The 20,649-nt window shown below is 46.4% G+C and overlaps 2 protein-coding genes across 12 annotated transcripts in view; both read left to right on the top strand.

Annotated features, from left to right (window-relative positions):
* Positions 1–9,037, top strand: part of LOC119970118 (protein shortage in chiasmata 1 ortholog-like) — a 120,925-nt gene extending 111,888 nt beyond the window's left edge. For 10 of the 11 annotated variants that reach the window (XM_038804155.1, XM_038804154.1, XM_038804156.1 and 7 more), the window contains 3 exons: positions 114–231; positions 2,679–2,786; positions 8,916–9,037. In XM_038804155.1, the coding sequence (XP_038660083.1) occupies positions 114–231; positions 2,679–2,778 (218 nt within the window). In that variant the 3' untranslated portion in view covers positions 2,779–2,786; positions 8,916–9,037. Of the gene's footprint in view, positions 1–113; positions 232–2,678; positions 2,787–8,915 lie in introns of those variants that run through there. The other variant, XR_005461544.1, reaches the window with a different exon arrangement.
* Positions 7,617–20,649, top strand: part of LOC119970640 — a 39,417-nt gene continuing 26,384 nt past the window's right edge. The window contains exons 1-3 of the mRNA XM_038805578.1: positions 7,617–7,691; positions 8,916–9,037; positions 14,696–14,789. Coding sequence (XP_038661506.1) covers positions 7,617–7,691; positions 8,916–9,037; positions 14,696–14,789 — 291 coding nt within the window. The remainder of the gene's footprint in view (positions 7,692–8,915; positions 9,038–14,695; positions 14,790–20,649) is intronic.

The raw sequence follows: 20,649 nt of genomic DNA, 5'->3' as shown, positions 1-20,649 counted from the left end.
TTTTTAACATTTTCTGCTTTTAATAACTGTAGATACTTAATTGACTGAGACTGTGGTGCCAATTGTGTCAAAAAGAATTGGTATTACAATGAAAGTTCCTCTTAATTCTTTAGGAGACATGCTAGCAATTAAGTCTGAGTTTCTGTTGAACGAGTTGCAGATTCCATACACTTTCTTGATATCTGAAGGCTTGTTGAATATTCCAACCATGCTCCAAATTCTAGAATCAAGGTAGGATTCACTATTTTATTGAACAGCTATTGATTTGAAGACTTTCTCCTTTATGTGCGTGATAGACCTCCATTCCCCTTTCAGCATCCATGCAAAGAGCGGAAAGCAAGCAACTCACTACCTGGTGTCCGCAATGGCTTTGACCTTCCTGAATCCCGTAGATTCTGGAACAGCCCCATGGATTAAAGGCTAGCGAATGGAATCCACTTGCTCAAGAATGGAGGGAGAAAGAAAGCCAGAAATGACAGGCCAATTAGCCTGATACCAGTAATAGGGAAAATGCTCAGATCTATTATTAGGGATGTGGTAACAGGTTGCTTGGAAAAATCACAATATGATCAAGCAGAGTCAATATGGTTTTATTAAAGAGCAATTATGTTCGGCAAATCAATCAGTGATTTTTGAAGGTATAACTAGCAGGATTACTGAGCATAAAGGGGGCACGGTGACTATTGTATATCTGGATTTTCAGAAGGCATTCAGTAAGGTTCCACACTAGATGTTGTTGCACAAGAATAGGGCACACAGGATTGGGGGTAATATGTCATCATGGATTGAGGTTTGCCTCACAGAGAAAACAGAATAGGAATAAAAACTCCTTTTCTGGACAGTAAGCTATATAGGCAAGGATCAGTGCTTGGTCCTCAGCTATTTACAACCCATATCGATGACTTAGATGAGGCACTGAGTGTAATAAGTTTACCGACAATACAAAGCTGGGTGGGAAAGTTAGCAGTGAGATGGATGGAAAGAGGCTGAAAAATGGTTTAGACAAGTCACGATTGTGCAAGAAGGTGGCAGACGGAGGATAATGTTGGGAAATGTTTTATCTACTTGGTAGGAAGAATGGAAATGCTTTTTAAAAAGTGTTTTTTAAAAGCTGAGAGACTGATACAAGTTGATGCTTGGAGGAATTTACAAGAATCTCAAATTTAACATGCAGGTCCAAGCAATGAGGAAGGCAAATTATATGTTAGCCTTTGTTGGAAGTGGGTTGGGGTATAAGAGTAAGGAAATATTTTTAAATGGGTTTATTGTGAGACCACGCCTGGAGCACTGTGTGCAGCTTTGACCAATTTAGCTAAGGAAGGATATACTTTACTTGCCTTAGATTGCATGTAGGTTCACTAGATTGATTCCTGGGATCAGTGGATTGTCCACTATGAACAGAGGTTGAGTAGAATGGGGCTACATTTACAAGACTGGGAGTGGGGGTTATCTCATTGAAATTTATAAAACCTTTAGCGGGCTTGATAGAATAGATGCCGAGAGGCTGTCTCCCCTATAGGAGAGCCTGGAATTAGGGATCTAGTCTCCAGTTAAGAGGGTCGGCCATTTAGGACTGAGATGGGAAACATTTCTTCTCTCAGATTTGTGAACTTCTCTACCCTGGAGAGCTATGGATGTCCAGTGTATTTAAGACCGAGATCAATAGATTCTCTGGCACTAAAGGAAATAAGACAGGAAAGTTTGGTTGAGACAGAAAATCAACCACGATCTGATTGAATGGTGGAGAAGGCTAGAAGAGCAGTATGGTCTACTCCTCCTCCGATTTTTTGTGTTCTTGTACTCAATGTCAATGATCTCAATGGAGATTTTGCAAGATCTATGACGAATATATCTAATTACCTAATATCTTCACAATTTGAATTATTTGATACCATAATGGAAATAAAGAAAGAAAGCTGAGATTATGACTTTTGGTTAATGAGGCATTCTGGATAATCAGGAGAATTAAAGGTTTATTGGTGTTTTTATTAACTATAGTGCAAAATATGCTGTTTCAGACCTTTGGAGGGTTAGTATATGCTTGGGTTTTTAACAATAATCAATAGAAACGTAATTTGTGAATTGGCAGCCTTGGTGGATTATTTATTGACCATCTGGTCCAAGCAATGACATCCTTACAGTCTCACATTATCTCATCCAGATGTTTAATGAGAGGACAAGCACAGAGTGAGTGCATCAGCTGCACCTCCTGGCTGATCATTTTCAAACCCCGGTTTAAAAAAACAGTAATGCTGGCACCGATAATACTGGAGTTCCATTTTGAGGTACATAAGGCCAGTTTACACCAGTTTTACTGGTATTCTTTATTTCCAAGTTTTACAGACTTTTTCTTCTGGGTGGTCAAATGCTGACCTAAAATTGCTATGATATGAAATTCTACCTTGAAACAAGCAATTTTATGCTGATAGTCTTAAATATTACAGGCTTTGGCTCACTTTGGCTTTTCCAGGTGCAGAAGCATCGGAAACACTCTTTATCCACCGTCCCCACCTGTAATCAGTGGCAAGAGGCCACAAATACAAATAGATGGCAGTGACTTACTGATTAGCTTTGGAATTTGAAATGCATTATCTATTGCCCAGCGGTCCATAATTTGTACCTGAAAGGTTACCTGAATATAGAATCGTGTTTATTGCTATTATTGTTTCATACTGCAGGTACAATATGACTCTTTGGAGAGAACGACTGATGAGAGGCTACACTTTGGGGGAGCAGATCACTATGCCATTATTACGGTGGATGAATGCACTGCTATAATAGTGCAGGTAAGGAGAAAAACAATATCACTGGTCCTTGGGAAATAAACCAATTTTAGAACAAAACTTTAGCTTGACAACATGAAGGGATTAATTTTCCTGGCAGAGCACAGGACATCCAGTAAAAAACAGAAATCCAGGAGGCTGATGTCATAATATACACCAGTATATCATGGTGCAGACACATACTGATGGACATACACTGGGACCAATCAACATGCACAAACACCGCAGCCAATCACCAGTTAGAACACACACACTATAAAGGCAGAGGGCACCACAGTTCCCGCTCATTCTGTATGCTGCTTCTCAGTAGAACAAGAGCTCATCAGGTTTAACACAGACTCACACCACGTGCTGAGAGATTCAACTGGTTCGGACAGGCACAGGTCTCTAGTTAAACTAGCATTGTTTAAACCCACATTTCTCGTATGTTGATTAGTTCATAGTTAGTTAATAAAATAGAGTTGAACCTTCCTCAGTGTTGGTGGTATATGTTAACCTCGCAAGTCTACATTATCCAACACTTCAGCGGGAAGAGCTATATAAGAAAAAAAAGGGGTACAAGGGATACAAGAGCTGCAGAATGGGTGTGTGAAGACAAAAGTTGTAAGGTTCAAAGTTAACAGTAAAAATGTTTATAAATATGTTAAGAGAACATGAGTGGGAATAAGATACAGATGATACGATAATAGAACATAGAAATTGGCAAACCTGTTATAAAATCATAGAATTTATAATGTAAAAAGAGGCCACTCGGCCCATCGAGTCTGCATCGGCCCTTGGAAAGAGCACCCTACTTAAGCCCATGCCTCCGCCACAAGCCCATGCCTCCCCACAACCCAGTAACCCCAGCTAACCTCCTGGACACTGAGGGGCAATTTATCACAGCCAATCCACCTAACCTGCACATCTTTGGACTGTGGGAGGAAGCCGGAGCCCCCAGAGGAAACCCACGCACACACGGGGAGGACGTGCAGACTCCGCACAGACAGTGACCCAAGCCAGGAATCGAACCCAGATCCTTGGAGCTGTGAGGCAGCAGTGCATTCCACTGTGCCACCCATGCCGTCAAATGATTACGTTGCATCACTTTTCACAATAGGAATAAAGGGCGGGATTCTCCCCTAACTGGCGGGCGGGCCGTACCGGTATCGAGGACTGGCGTGAACCACTCCAGCGTCGGGCCGCCCGGAAGGTGCGGGATCCTTCGCACCTTCAGGGGCTAGGCCGGTGGCGGCGGCTTTGGCGCCGTGCCAGCCGACGCCGAAGGGCCTCCACGATGCGAGTTGGCGCATGCGCGGGAGCGCCAGTGTGTGCTGGCGTCATCCCTGCGCATGCGCAGGGGGGTTCTTCTCCGCGCCGGCCATGGCGGATCGTTACACCAGCCGGCGCGGACGGAAAGAGTGCCCCCACGGATTGGATTGGATTTGAATTTCTTTTTGTCACGTACCGAGGTACAGTGAAAAGTATTTTCCTGGGCGCAGCTCAACAGATCATTCAGTACATGGGAAGAAAAGGGAATAAAAGAAAATACATAACAGGGCAACACAAGGTATACAGTGTAACTACATAAGCACCGGCATCGGATGAGAAAAGATAAAAGAGAGAAGTTGGTAATAATGTTGGTCTTAGAATTAAATTTTAAAAGATTAGAACGAGTATAAGTTAAGTAAAAAGTGGATCTGTTGGGGAGAGCTCGCAGAGAGTCACCTCGCTCCGGCGCCATCTTCTGGCACAGGCCCGCCCGCGGATCGGTGGGCCCCAATCGCGGGCCAGGCCACCGTGGGCCCCCCTCCCCCCGGGGCCAGATCCCCCCGCAGAGCCAGGTCCCGCTGGTACGGACCTGGTGTAATTTACACCAGCGGGACCCGCCAAAAACAGGGCGACCACTCGGCACATCGCGGGCCGGAGAATCACCGGGGGGGGGGGCACTGCCAGCGGCCCCCGATCGGCGTGGCATGATTCCCACCCCCGCCCCCGGCGAAAAACCTGCGCTGGAGAATCCAGCAGCCGGCGTCGGGGCAGGATTCATGCCCCCCCCCCCCCCCCCCCCCCCAGCGATTCTCCGGCCCGGCGTGGTGTCGGAGAATCCTGCCCAAAATACCAGCGGGATAAGGGAAGCTAAAAATAAGTCAAGGGAGGATCTTATGGGAATTAGTATATTTCTTTTTCTAAAAAATGGTAACTGAGATAATAATGGGATTTAGGATTGTCAAATCTCCAGGACCTGAATGTTTGCAGCTGTTGAAAGAAACAGGTATTAAGATTGTATTGAAACTTCAGATATGTTAGTCATAATTTTCTGAAACTCTCTACATTCAGAAATTGTGCCCTTAGATTGGAAAATTACAAATGGCACACCATTATTTCAGAAGCCAGAGAGGGATAAAACTGCAGGGGTGGGATTGTCCGGGTCTACCAGCAGCGTTTTCCGGCGCGACCCCCCTGACCGCCCCCACCAGATTCTCCTGCGAGTGTGGGTACACTGCCGGCGAACTGGAGGATCCCACAGGCGGAGAATACTGCTGCAGATCTGTTGAGTTTAGTCACTTCAGAACTTGAGTATTGCTGAAAACAATAGGCACGCTTTCGAAGATTTTCACCTTGCACCCACCAGGACAGATTCGCAAGAATACCAAATCTAAAGGGAACAACAATCAATACTACATGAGAAGAGAGTGATGATTGCCTAGCAAGTGGACTCTGGTAGAGGCAAATAAGAGTCCACTTGCCAAACAATCAGTAGTCTTCTCGTGCAGTATTGATTGTTGTTCCCTTTAGATTAGGTATTCTTGCAAATTTGTGCTGATGAATGCATGACGAAAGGCTTTGACAGCATGTCTCTTTTGCCAGCAATACTCAAGCTTTGCCAGTTTGTTGATTCTGATGACTGCCCCACAAATATCATTAGGAATAGAGTACACAATTTAACCACCGCATTGTGCCCAACATGGATCTGGGTGGGCCAGTTAATTAGCGGGAAAGGCCAAAATCAAGATTCACGCCAGGCGAAAATCAGTTTGCTATCTATCTGGCCCGCTCCCAATACTTTTGTCCGACATGAACAACTCACTTGAGACAGGCCATTTGGGTGAAGGGCAGTGGATCCTCACCTCTGCAGCACAGGCCAATTGCACTCTCTCCTCAGTCAACCCCGCAATCTTCAGGGTCTGTTCATCATCGGGGGTGGGGGGGGGGGGGGGGGGCAGGGCTAGGATATCTGTGGGGTGCTAGGTAGAACTGCTGCCTGGAGAGAGTGGTAACTTATTCTTGCAGCTCGGCGGAGGTCGTTGGTCTTCTTTCTACATTGGACGGTGGTCCTCCTGCTCGTACTGACAGCCACTGCCACCATTCAATCAGATCATGGTTGATTTTCTGTCTTAACCAAACTTTCCTGCCTTATTTCCTTTAGTGCCAGAGAATCTATTGATCTCGGTCTTAAATACACTGGACATCCATAGCTCTCCAGGGTAGAGAAGTTCACAAATCTGAGTGAAGAAATGTTTCCCTCTTAACTGGAGACTAGATCTCTAATTCCAGGCTCTCCTATAGGGCAGACAGCCTCTCGGCATCTATTCTATCAAGCCCTCTAAAGGTTTTATAAATTTCAATGAGATAACCCGCACTCCCAGTCTTGTAAATGTAGCCCCATTCTACTCAACCTCTGTTCAGCAGAACCTACAGATTGTCGGGCCACCGGAGGGCACAGAGGGGATGCACTCAACAGAATTTGTGATGTTGATGCTCAGAAAGCTGGGCGGGGAGGAGGGCTTTGCCAAGCCTCTAGATGGGTGGCACGGTAGCACAGTGGTTAGCACTGCTGTTTCACAGTGCCAGGGACCCGGGTTCGGTTCCCGGCTTGGGTCATTGTGCGCAGTCTGCATGTTCTCCCCACGTCTGCGTGGGTTTCCTCTGGGTGCTCCGGTTTCCTCCCACAAGTCCCGAAAGATGTGCTTGTTAGGTAAATTGGGCATTCTGAATTCTCCCTCAGTGTACCCAAGCAGGCGCCTGAGTGTGGCGACAAGGGGCTTTTCACAGTAACTTCATTGCAGTGTTAATGTAAGCCTAATTGTGACAATAAAAGATTATTATTATTACTGGTAGCCTGGGCCCACAGGTCACTCTGACTCAGACCCAAGTCAGGAGAACCGCCATGGGCAATGGTAGTGAGGCTCCACAGATCCCAAGACAAATAACGGATCTGAGGTGGGCGAAGAGCATGCAGTTGTGCAAGTGGCAAGGACACTCCATTCACTTGTAGCAGGACATTGCAGTGGACCTGATCAAGCAGCGAGCAGAATTTAACAGGGCCAAAACCACACGGTTTAAAAGCAAGGTGCACTTTGGCATGCTGTACCTGGCTACACTAGACGTCTCTTGCAGGGGCAAAGAATGTTATTTCAATACGCCTGAGGAGGCAAGCCAGTTTCTCCAAAAGAACGAGCTCAGGAAGTAGTAGTGAGAGAAAATGAACTTGATGCAGATTTTCATGATCCAGGGGGGCATGGGGTAGCTGTACTTGGGGGCGTGGGGGGGTGGGGGATCAGACTGGTTCGACTCAAAAAAAACAATTTCCAGTGGAGAGCCACTACACTAGCGAGCAAGCTGGTGCATGGGAGTAAGCGAAGAGCAGGGAGGGAGGGAAAGCCTGACGGGGGGGGGGAGCAACAAACCATGGGGGGGGAATAGGGGTCAAGAGGCAAGGGGAGAACGAGGGAAGGTGGGGGGTGGGAGGTAACAGCGGAGCGGGGATAGGGAAGCAGGTGGGACCGCAGGGGGGGAACTGGAAGAAAAGTGGGGAGATAGAATGCTGGTTAAAGCAGGTCACACATGGAGATGGCTGGAAAGAGGAAGGAGACCGTGGCCATCTTGAACAAAGGAAACCCCGGCGTGCAAGGGCACATCCACGAGGTAATATGACTGACCCCACAGGAGGGGGACAGAGACTCCCCATCAGAATAGTCACCAAGAACGTGAGGGGACTCAATGAACCGGTGAAAAGATCCAGAGTCCTCGCCCATCTTAAAAGCCTGAGGGTCGATGTAGTCTTTTTACAGGAGACACATTGAAGAGAGAGGGACTGACTGAGGGTAAGGAAAAGCTGGGTGAGACAGACGTACCAGGTATGATGTGACACAACGTACTGTTTAACAAAAGAGTAGCATTTACAGAGACAAACCCAGGGGGACGATATGTAATGGTTAGTGAGATCCTAGAAAAGGTCCCGGTGGTACTTGTAAATATATACTCCCCAAACTGGAACGACGCAGATTTAATAAAAAAAAGCGATGGCAGAAATCCCCGACCGAGACTCCCACCAACACATCATGAGGGGGGAAGACTTCAACGGACAGATCCAGCCCCAGAACGGGAGCCAAAATAGGAATGGCAAGAGAATTAACTACATTCTTGGAGCGGGTGGGGGGGGGATTCGCAGAGGTTCGGCCACACGAGAGAGAAGGAATTCTCCTTCCACGTCCACAAAGCCTATTCCCACATAGACTTCTTTGTGGTGAGAAAGTCGGTGCTTCTCGGTTGCGGTAGAGGCAGAATACACGTGATGGTAATCCCGGACAACGCTCCACACTGCATGGACGTGAGGTTGGAGATAGACCATGCCCAGTGCCCTCCATGGAGGCTGAACACAACCCGCCTCGCCGGTAAGGCGTTTTATGAAAAAATGTCACTAGCCATCGATCGGTATGTAACCTGCAACAAAACGGGGAGTTTCCCGCCCTCCACGTTCTGGAAGACACTGAAGGCGGTGATCAGAGGGTAAATAATAGTGTTTAGGGCACTTAGAGACAGGAAGGAAAGGCAGCGGCTGATCGATTCCATATTGGAACTGGATCCACGGTATTCCAGACTGTGGGACTGCTGGTGGAGAAGAAAGAGCTGCAAATGGAATTACTATGCCAGATATGGGCGGCCTTTTATGACTTGCCTGTTATAAATGAAATCTCAACAGAGAGTAAAGGGTGTAAAGGAAAAGTATTAATGTGGTAGAAACGTATATCCAAGTTGCCAGACAACATTAAATCAGGAGGCAGAGTAAGTTGTGTAATGTGAATGAAATGCATAGCTACCTGGCATTAAACTCATGGTAAAGAAGTGTTAACTGATGACATTTATTAGGATATCGAGGAGCTGACTACTGAAAAAGCATCTGATTTCATTATTCGAAGACTAACAACACTGGCACTACAGTACAACTGTTGCTGGCTTATTTTTTATCCAAAACAAGACCTCAGCTCACAGTAAGTGAACATTACATTTTAATACATTGACCACTCTTTGTTTGTTTTCCACATGCACTGCAGATATTCTCAAAATCAGGAGACAAGCACTCCTTTCAGATTCAGGTTTTGTATTTGGTTCCATTTAATTCTGAAAGTAACAAGATTGTACATTTTTTGCAAAATGACAGTGTTCCAAAATGCTTAACCATGATCATGTATGACAGAATTTCACCCTTAACACTATCTCATATCAGAAAATATCAACCAGGGACTAGACCCTTTACAATAAAAAGGAACGATAAGTTTACTGTATCCCATTACTCATTTCAATGGAAATGTTACATTGATCCTCCAGCACAAAAACAGGTCACTTGGCCCAGCTAGTCCACGCTGGTATCTATGCTCCACATGCCTCCTCCCATTTCTCTTCATCTCACCATATCAGCATATGTGTAATAGCGTGAGGCAGTGTTCTTCAAACATTTTTTCCGGGGACCCATTTTTACCAACCCGGTCGACCTTTGCGACCCATGCCGGCCAGCCCTCGTGACCCACGCCAGCCAACCTTCGCGACCCACCATTTTCTCTTACAGTTAATGCGAGAGGTGAGCCTGCTTGGTCCTCACAATCTCACTCCAATCAGGTTCACAGGAAGAGAGGGCTATGTGCATATCGGGTGAAGGATTCAGCCATTTCCTTTGTGGCGTCTTCATCTTTGTGAGGACGGAAAATTCAACCTCGCACATGTAGGTCGTTGTGAAGGGCAAGAGCAACAAAAGGCTTGTTTTACTCAGCTCCGGATATTCCTCAGAGATGCTACTCCAGAATGCTGACAGCATCATTGACTTGTTTTTAATATGCTGTCACAGCTGAGACGCAGAAGCTCAATTTTTTCTTTTGGAGGCAGCTGCAAGTTAAGAACTGATTCTGGGGTCTTAAACTCAAAGGGATTTTTCACCCACCTCCTCTCTCTCAGAATCTTAAACTTCTCCTCTGGAAAGTAGCGACCAAAATTGTTGATCAGGGCAGCCAGATGCAACTCAATAAGGCTTGCCAATCCATTTACAGTTTCCTTACTAATGCTGTTTTCTTCCATTTGTCGTAGCAGTGTAGGAAACATGTAGTAGTTTTGGCTTCGCCCTCGCAATTGCCAAACTTTCAATATCTTTTGGAAAGCTTCAATTTCTTCAGAGTGCCGAAAGCAACCATCATCCTTCCCTTGCAATTTGAGGTTCAGTTCATTTAGAATTGAAAAGATGTGTGCAAGGTAAGAAGACATTGCTAGCATCCAAGTTTCATCAACAAATGAATCAGACAGAGGGGACAATTTCTCGAGGAGGAAAGCGTGGATTTCGTACCACAGTTCATAAACTCTGAGTAGCACCCGATCCTTTGACAGCCAATGTACTGTGTGGAACAATATGTGTGTGTGCTCAGCCCCCATATCAGAACAGAGTGTCAAAAAGTCTGGTATTGAGTGGGCTGCGTTTAATGAAATTCACAACTTTCACTATTCCTTTCAATACCACTTAAAGATTGGATGGAATTCCTTTCGATGCCAGTGCCTCACGGTGAATAAAACAATGATTCCAAACAATGTCCTGACCAGCTGCCTCCTTAAACCTTACTATATCTCCGCTGTTTTTCCCAGTCATGTCGGCTGCTCCATCACTTGTGGTTCCTCTGCAATTACCCCAGTCGAGCCCGCACTTTCCAGCCACAAAATTATTCAAAACTTCAAAAATTTCTGCGCCAGTCGTGTGGGTTGCTAAAGTCAGGTAGCACAGCAAATCTTCAACAAATTAATTGTGCCAAACATACCTAACGTATACTAGCAAGGTTGCACAATCTGAAATGTCTGTACTTTCATCCAGTTGTATTGAGAATGCCTGCGCTGATTTTAAATGAGAAATAAGCTGGGCTTCTAAATTCTCAGCAATATCAGAAATTCGGCGAGCCACTGTGCTATCACTAAGTGGGATGCATTTCACTTTTTCAACGAACCTCTCATCTATGACCATACGAACTATGGGTGAAATTGGGTCGGAGAATCGCCTGGGGCCGCCGAAAATCCCGCCCCCGCCGTGGCAGAGATTCTCCGCCACCCGGGAAGTGGCGGTGGTGGGAATCTCACCACTCCGAACGGAGAGGCCCCTGCGGTGATTCTCCGGCCCGGATGGGCCGAAGTCCCGCCGCTGGGAGGCCTCTCCCGCCGCCGAGATTTGAACCACCTCTGGAGCGGGTCCTGGGGGGGGCGGGGGGCGATCGAACCCCGGGGGTGTGCCCCCACGGTGGCCTGGCCCGCGATCGGGGCCCCGCGCACAGACTCCTGGCCAGTGCCCTGGGTGCACTATTTTCCTCCGCGGCCGCCATAGCGGAAGCGGAAGAGAACTCCACATCGCGCATGCGCCGGCAGTGATGTCAGCGGCCAGCTGCCGCTGATGTCACTGCCAGCGCATGCACCGACCGGCGAAAGCCTTTCGGCCAGACCCGCTGCCGGGGGCGCCGGTTTTTTGCGCTAGTCTTCTGGTGCCAACCGCTCCGGCGCGGGGCTGGCCCCCAAAGGTGGGGAGAATTCCCTACCTTTGGGGAGGCCCGACCCCTGAGTGGTTGGCGCCACTCCCCTACTCCGGGACCCTCCGTCATGCCGGGTAGGGGAGAATGCCGCCCAATATCTAATGCTGCAGGGAGAATTAAGCTCTCTGCTACAGTGTGAGGCATTTTCTCTTTAGCTACACGGTAAGCTATCATGTAAGAGGCTAATTGTACTTTGTTGTTCAATGTAACATTTCTGCTGAGGACTTCAGCCGACGATTTATGTTCTCGTTGCATCCTTTGAAAAAAATCAAGAGCTTTGTCCTCGAACTCGCCATGGTTAGTCTTCAAATGCCTTTGAAGTTTTGAGGGTTTTAAACTTTCATTTGCGAGCATTTCCCTGCATATAACGCACATGGGCCTTGCATCCTGATTTGCATTGGCACAATTAATAAATCCATACCGTAAAACATCATCTTTATACAGCTTTGTGCCTTATTCAGTTTCTTCTTAATGGGCTGTTTACCAGAGGCCCTGGAGCTCAAACCAGCACTGCTTTGTCCTGGTGTGGACCCTCCTGAACAGCTCACACCAACACTGCTTTGTCCTGCTGTGGACTATTCTGAACAGCTCACACCAACACTGCTTTGTCCTGCTGTGGATACTCCTGAGCCACTTTCTTGCAGGTTTAGTTGTGAGATCCTGGCCTGTTTGTGTCTCTGGTCCTCTCTTCCTTATAACAAAACAATCCATTTTAAATTTTACTGTCCTGTTGCTTGTTTGCTGTTTACAAAATGGAGGAATCGCAATCGTGCCCAAAGCACGTGACGTCGATGTTCAGGGGGCGTGACCTGCCCTCTGCCTCCCTTGAGGCAGGAGGATTAGATAGAATAGGTAAAAAAATCGTCTGTGTCTCTGCAGCAGCCGGCTTTTAATAACGCCGGCTGCAAGCGGCCTTCAAAATGGCCACGAACATTTTTAAAAATCGGCCGCATTGCGCATGCAAACTAGTTTTGCGCATGCGCATCGATGATCGGGCGCGGATGCGCAATGCGGACGATTTTTTAAAATATGTTCGCGGCCATTTTGAAGGCCACTTGCAGCCGGCGTTATTAAAAGGTGGCTGCTGCGGCTAATTTGCGCAATCTGGAGCGCTGCAAACGACGGCTCTGACACCCACCCACGACCCACCCACGACCCACCCACGGGTCATGCCCCTGAGTTTGAAGAACACTGGCGTGAGGTATCCTTAGGAGGCTTCAAATATAACAAGGAGGTGGATTGGAAACAACAATGAGGTTTAATTATATATAGGCACACTTCCAGGGGTGACTATAAGGTGAACGGTCGCATAGAAGGCAGTTTGTGCTTGGGGATTCGGCTTTTCTTGCCCTTCTTGCTTGTTTAATGACTGTTGTTTGGAGAGAAAAATGGTGTCAGTTGAAAGCTTTTGTTCTCCTCTGGCATGTGATGTCTGGAGGTTGTAATATGAGGGGCCCTCGACGCAGGAACCCCTCTGGAAATTGTATCATCAAGGGGATAGGCATAGCCAAGCTCAATCAGTGACCCACCATCAGTTGGCACTCCATAGAAGCACTGACCCACCACCGAGGAAGCAAGGGATTAGCACAGCTCACCCCAAACCTGCACCATGGCCCCAACCCTCCCTGGTTCTCTGTCCCTCTCAGGGCAGAGGGCTCAGTGACCCAACCCCTCTGAATTACCAGCTGCCTCCTCCAGGTGAGGCTGGCAGTGCTTCCTGCCACTACCACCACCTCCCAGATGCTGTTCAGGAGGGTGGGCTTGAGTCTGGGAAAGAGGGGTCCCCCCAAGGGTGACCTGGGAGGCAGACCTTCTCTGAGCCACCTTCGTCGCTGCAGTGAGTGTCTGTTAAGTGGAAAACCTAAAAACAGCTCCAGCTGTCAAGCTCTTTAGCGCTAACTCCGGCACTAGCGGTTGCAAAGCCCACTGGGCCGGGAATTGCTTTCAATTCGCATTAGCAGAATGCTAGCCCATTTGCAAGACCTGACCACCTTACTGAATAACGCCCCTAATGAAGCGTGAATCGCATGCAATTCAGTCCCAGCAGGTGCACATAGTTCCCAAATGGAGAGTTCTGCCTGTGATCTCTAGTTTTGGTCTCCCCCACAATTAGAAACACCTTCTCTACATGTATCCTATCAAATCTTTTCATTATCTTAAGGACTGAAAGCTTCAGAAAGAAACCATTCAGCTCATCAAGTCTATGCCGGCACTCTAGATCAATCCAATCGATCTCACTGCCCCACTCCTGCAAGTTTATTTCCTTCCAGTTCGTATCCAATTTCCTTTTGAAGTCATTCAGAGTCTCTTCTTCCACCAGTCTTGTATCATTGAGTCCTTACAGTGCAGAAGGAGTACATTCAACCGATCATGTCTGCACAAACTCTCTAGAGAGCACCCTGCCTAGATCCACTCCCCCGCCCTATCCCCAGAACCCAGTCTAACCTTTGGAGACTAAGAAGCAATTTAGCATGGCCAATCCACCTAACCTGCAACAAACTACCAGCCATTACCACTCGCTTGTAAAAACAATTTTCCTCATATTCCCCTGTATCTCTTGCCTCAAACCTTAAATCTGGTTCCTTGTGCCATCAACAATGGGAACAGCTTTTCTTTGTCAAACTTATCTAAACCTATCATAATCTTGTACATTGCTATCAGAATATCTCTCGCTCTCCTTTGCTCCAAAGAAAACAACCCCAGCTTCCCCCAACCTAACCTGGTAGCTAAAATCCCTTCCAACATATTCCATCAAAGTGGCTGAAGCTATACAAATGCTCGCTCTCATCTTGCCTGTTCCTTTCTCATTGCACTAAAAAGGTAGTTCATCAGAGCACATATGCATTTCAATATCATTGCACAGTATACATAAGAAAACAACTAAACATGGTTTAAACCTTGATCAGGTCAAAATTTGGACAGCAAAGTCATACAGGCACGGTGCCAGCACAGAATCTTGCATGGGGGCCGAAGTTCCATGTCTGGCCTTCTCTTCCACAAGTGAGATTTTGTGCCGGTAGCAGTACCTCATGAAATGACCTGACAAACAATTTGATTTTAATTTTCGTACTCATTTTCTGTCCTATTCTTTCTTTTTAGGTATTGTTTTAATGGGAGGGTTTTCCACAATCTTACCTTGATCTATGCAGCTTTAGTGCCTTTTGTGATGAAGTCAGAGGAAATTGAAGTGAAGGTACAAATATAGATAATGATGAATCAGTGAAATTGTATTTTCTCAAATAAATTTACTCTCTAAATGTTGGAATTTGAAATCACTTTCCAAAGATGTATTTGTGTCAAACTGATTCACACCTGTGATATTACCTCAATCTTACGTCTATATAATTTCATTGAGGTAGTTTGAGAATTTTACTAACAAAGGCATCAACAAAAGTATAAACTTTAAATAGTACAAGATAAATTTCTTTAAAGCTTCTTCTCCTGTGCACCAGAACTTTGGAAGAAGACCCAAACATTCCCCCGAAAAAGGGCATAACTAGTGACATCGCTGATTTTCTAGTGTTTTTGCGGCCAAAAGAATAGAGTAGCTCTGGACAAATGAACCCATCTCCCTCTCTCAACCCCCTTTCCCGCCCACACTGTGGAGTTAGGATGATCAGGCAGTTCATCGATGCATCTACAAATTGTGCCATAATATGATGAGATGTAGATGACCCCAAATAATGGGTGGGTTTGGATTGAGTGGGAGGTTAAAGTGTTGAAAATCTAATCCGGTTTCCAGCCCCCCAACAAACTTATCCACATCTAGGGCAGGGTTCACCATTTGGGAGACTATGTTCCTGGTCTACGCTGGCACTAGGTGCATTCACTCTTCCTTGCCTTGCAAATTTGTGAATGGAAGGAAACACCCAGGGTTCCATTCTAAATCCCGCTACCGGGCCGCTGTCGGGAGTCTGAATTTTTTATTGTCATTTTTCTTCACCCTTGAATGCATCAAAAGCACCCTGCTGTGAACTTAACCATAATGTTTGTAAACATCCAGTTATAATTGACAGAACGTCACCAATTCAAAAGCAGTTAAGTTCTTTCTGCTAAGAAAACGAGGAAGTGAAAGCACTTATCTCTAGATATTGATAAACATAGTGGTTAGCTTCACAGCAGGTTACTTGAGGTGTTTTGAAACATGAAGGGAGATGAAAATAAACAAACCTGTCTGGAAGCTATTACCCTATCAATTACAGCCCACTAAAAGCTATTTCCCTTTGAAAGTGATTGGAAGCCTCTCAGATCAAAGGATCTGAGGGGGATTAAAACCTTCTGATGTGTTTTGGCTTTCTATGAAGTAACAGCTGCTGATTTCTTCACCTCTGTCTAAGGCAGCAGGTGTAAGAGGCATGTAAGTGAAAAAACAATGATTTTTCATTGGTTTAGCTTGAATTGCTCTTTAGCTTCCAGCAGGCATGACTGATGGAGGGTTTCTGATGCGGTCTCTGATATGGAGGGGGGGGGGGTATGGGGATGCCCCTGCTATGGAGGGGAGCTTTAATATGGGGGGTCTCTGATGGGGTTCTTGGATGGGAGAACTGATGGGGAGCCTGGGGATTGGGGTGGGTAGTATTCACATTATGGGAGGGGAGGGGGACGCTTCAATAGACTTTGGGGCATCTATGTTACATATTTACCCTCTTGACCTACTGCGAGGTCCACCGCATCAGGGCCACTCTTAAAAACACTTGCACCAATCCATGCCCATGTGAATCCCGGCCAAGAGGGCTGGAATATCATGGAGGCATGGAAAATCAGGTGTCCAGCCCGTTAATCGGATGCAAATGTGTTCAAATGGCCCAATTGCACCCACCCGCTGCGCGGGGCGTGTAGCTCGCCGTAGCCGCCGCCAGCAGGGTGGTATTTTCTTCTCACGCGTGATTCCCCGTCGCATCTGGAACTCCACTACCAGCGGCGGGCAGCAAAGAATCCACCCCTTAGTAAAAACAGAGGAGAGCTGGCGGGGGGTGGGGCAGAGGCAGCCAACCTGTTCCCTGAAAGCAGTTGGCAATTTAAATATGATAATGAAGCTGCTGCCTCATTTTAATTAGTTTTATTTGCCATCTCAAATTTAACTCTGGACTGCCACTTTTCCCAGTGTTGGTAAGTTTCCATTGTTATACTCCTGATAGGCAGATGATGAGCCAGTCTTTGCTTAGAATAGATTTATGGGGGCAGCACGGTGGCCTAGTGGTTAGCACAACCGCCTCACGGCGCTGAGGTCCCAGGTTCGATCCCGGCTCTGGGTCACTGTCTGTGTGGAGTTTGCACATTCTCCCCGTGTCTGCGTGGGTTTCACCCCCACAACCCAAAAATGTGCAGAGTAGGTGGATTGGCCACACTAAATTGCCCCTTAATTGGAAAAAATAATTGGGTAATCTAAATTTAAAAAAAAAAGAATAGATTTATTCACAGAGTGAAACATTACAAGTCCTGATTTCACTCTTCCCCTGTGTCAGTGTTTCTTTATATGTGCGCAAATAACCATCCAGTCAATGCCCTCCACCTGTATGCACCCCCATGTATAAAATTAAAATATGACTCTGGTTTTCTGGGTTTCCTGCATGCTACCGCATTGCACCCATCACCCCCACCCCCCACCACCCCAACCTCGCTCCCAGCAGGTCAAAATGTTAAATTCCCAACCTCCACCCCGCCCCACCAGAATTTAACCTGTTTGGCCTAAAGGCATTAGATTATCTGGAGAAAAAAGGAACCATATAAGCTGGAAAAGTTCTGACGGCGTCTATGGGTAGCAAAACCAAGTTAACGGCCAGGATTCTGCCATCGCAGTTCACCGCTCCACCGCTGCCAGCGAGAACAGAGAATTTGTTGCTCAGCCAAAACTGCATTCACTGGAGAGTCCCATTGGCGTGAACCAATAAACTATCCTGGCCAGTGTTTCAGGTCAATGACCTTCCCTCAGAATTGGAACCAAAGAGCTTTTTTCAGTTTTCCCTTTCAGTTTTGCTGGCTGAGACGGGTCTGAAATAAAACGAGACAGTCTCTCCATGAAGGAAGGAAAAATTAGTCAGCACAAGTTATTTTTATGCAACTCTTTGTTGCTGGTTCTAGAGTAGCACTTTGACACAGCTCGAAGCAAGTTCTGCATGCCCCTTCACTGGGAAATGGTAGGTTAATCCTTAGAGCAAGCCAAAGAGGGAGAGACCAAGCTCATTCACATCCAATGGTAGCAACAAGCATTGATGATTTTTATTCGCAGGGCAATAGAGAGAAAACACAAACTCTAACATATTATTGCCATTTGCATTCTATGAATGTTGAACACTGGCCCTTGCAGAGTTAAGAGAACAAGGTGGTGGCACCAGGTAAAACCTAAAGAAAGGCATGTACTTGGGCTCTCGGCTCACGTCTCAAAAGGTAAAATAACATTTTAGAAGACAACTTTTTTAACAGACAGCACACCTACTACCTCTTCCCACTGCTCTGCTCCTGTTCTGACACAACTCTCTGTCAGGGAGGCCATCTCCAATATGCTACTGACCCAAGGCCTAGTACTGGCAGCACGGTAGCATTGTGGATAGCACAATCGTTTCACAGCTCCAAGGTCCCAGGTTCAATTCTGGCTTGGGTCACTGTCTGTGCGGAGTCTGCACATCCTCTCCATGTGTGTGTGGGTTTACTCCGGGTGCTCCGGTTTCCTCCCACAGACCAAAGATGTGCAGGTTAGGTGGATTGGCCATGCTAAATTGTCCTTAGTGTCCAAAATTGCCCTTAGTGTTGGGTGGGGTTACTGGGTTATGAGGATAGGGTGAAGGTGTTAACCTTGGGTAGGGTGCTCTTTCCAAGAGCTGGGGCAGATTCGATGGGCCGAATGGCCTCCTTCTGCACTGTAAATTCTATGATACTGTGGCTCGGGGCAGGGGAGCATCTTGGATCCTGACTTAAGTTCTGCCTCCGCTGCTCTGGCATCGACCCACCACAATTGGAATTGAGTGGATATTCTCTATTCAGGAAACCATTTATTGGTTAGCAAGCTCTTTTCTGCGGGTGCCAAGCGTGAACTTGAAGGGTCAGGATTCCCTCCAGGTTCCTGCCTACCCCGGCCACCCTGAATTTACATTGGCAGGCGAGGACTCAGATGGAAAGCCCACCTTTGCCTAAATTATTGGCCGTTAAGGGTCGTTTCCCACCTAACCTTAAATTCTAGGCTAGCAGGAGTATTGAACTTGCATGGGAGAAGCCCGAAAATCGATGGAGTTAGATCTGGAGCCGTGGCGGGGTGGGGGGAGAGGAGGGGAGGGGAGGGGTGGGGCAGGAACTCCAAGAGAAGACCCCAAAAGCTCCGGCAGCCATTGGGCCTCCTCCAACCCTGGCCTTGTCGACCTGATCACCTCCTTTACGCAACCCCTTCCCCCAGGCCTCCCCTTATCCTCCGCACCCTGGGACTCCTTGAACATACCTTAGTCTATGGTGTCTGGACATAATTTCAGACATCCTCCTGTATTTCCTCTTTGATCCACTGCCGTGCTGTTGCTGTAGGAACTTGAGAGCTGCTGGCCATCCAAAAAATTCAGGCTAGGTTTTTTTGCATGTTTGGGCATTTTAGTGATGTGACTGTAAACCTCACAACAAGTATTTATCTATTGTTGAAAGGCCTTGAAAGTATTACATTTAATAATTCATTCACCAATTTCCCGCTTCCCATAGGTTTAGCTTTGTAACTGTTAACATCCTACAACATTGCAATTTTATATTTTTAACAGCTGTCCTTACAGTTAGTAAGTGCTGAGCTCATTGGCACTGCTTAAATTTAGTGTGTGAATGGAGTGTGTGTCAGCTGCTACAGTAAAAAACTGATCTTACAAATTCAACATGTGCCCAGCTTCGCTCAGCTTACTGGCACTTTAGAGCAAATACTAATTTGAGAGTACTTGCCAACGATCTGACCAGCTCTTGCAGTAACCGGTGCTATGTCTTTTCGTCCGACGTCATTTCGTCCAACGACACTTCGTCCACGTCTTTTTGTCCAACGTCTTTTTGTCCGCCCGTCTTTTGGTCCAACGTCACTTCGTCCAATTATCCAATTACAAATAGTTTAATTTAGTTTTTCAATGTTACTGCTCAAGGATCCTCTCCACCTTTTTCGCCTCTTGAAGTTGAGTTCTGCATTTGTGCTGCTTGATCTCCAGACATTATTAAGATAAGCTGCAGGATATTCACCCATGTATGCTCCAGCGTGATGAGAGCCATTGTATCTGATGGAATATTTGATCATTTCAGACCTGTAATGTCAGAAGCCACTGCCAACCCTAATCACTCGACGAAAATCGAGTTTAAATCTGCTTCTTTCAGAACTGCACTCATTGTCTAAATCCAAATAGACTCCCACTTATATCTGTGTCTGTCGGAATTGTAGAATATCAAATCATCTTGTCCTCTCCCCATGATTCTCTCTCGGGTACAGTTCTGGAAATGTAACTTTTAGGGTATTTCGGGAATTTACCATTTACATCAATTTTAAGTAATTTCGGGAATTTTAAGTAATTAGTAAACTTTTAGATTTTTTAACTGCATTTTTAGATTTTTTAACTTTTTAGCTGCATTTTTCAACTTGCATTTTACTTGCATTTTATCAATTACTTGCATTTTAGCAAGTAAATTAACGGAGTTAATTTGTAATTGGATAATTGGACGAAGTGACGTTGGACCAAAAGACGGGCGGACAAAAAGACGTTGGACCAAAAGACGTGGACGAAGTGTCGTTGGACGAAGTGACGTCGGACGAAAAGACGCGACACGGCAGTAACCAATGGGAAATTGCCTTCATACTTTATTTTTTTTAAAATTTAGAGTACCAATTATTCTTTTCCCAATTAAGGGGCAATTTAGGGTGGCCAATCCACCTACCCTGCACATCTTTGGGTTGTGGGGGTGAGACCCATGCAGACATGGGGAGCCTTCATGCTTTAGGCAAGCTGAGAGAAGCAGTATACTGACACTTTAAAACATGCCAGTGATTAAAATTAAGTATGGGTGAAGGGAGAAAATGACTGACAGCAAGGCGAATATCCCTGCACAATTGT

The sequence above is a fragment of the Scyliorhinus canicula genome, chromosome 8 (assembly GCF_902713615.1).
Source record: "Scyliorhinus canicula chromosome 8, sScyCan1.1, whole genome shotgun sequence".
Lineage (NCBI taxonomy): Eukaryota > Metazoa > Chordata > Chondrichthyes > Carcharhiniformes > Scyliorhinidae > Scyliorhinus > Scyliorhinus canicula.
Note: the sequence above shows the minus strand (reverse complement) of the source record. Positions and strands in the feature narration are given on the sequence as shown.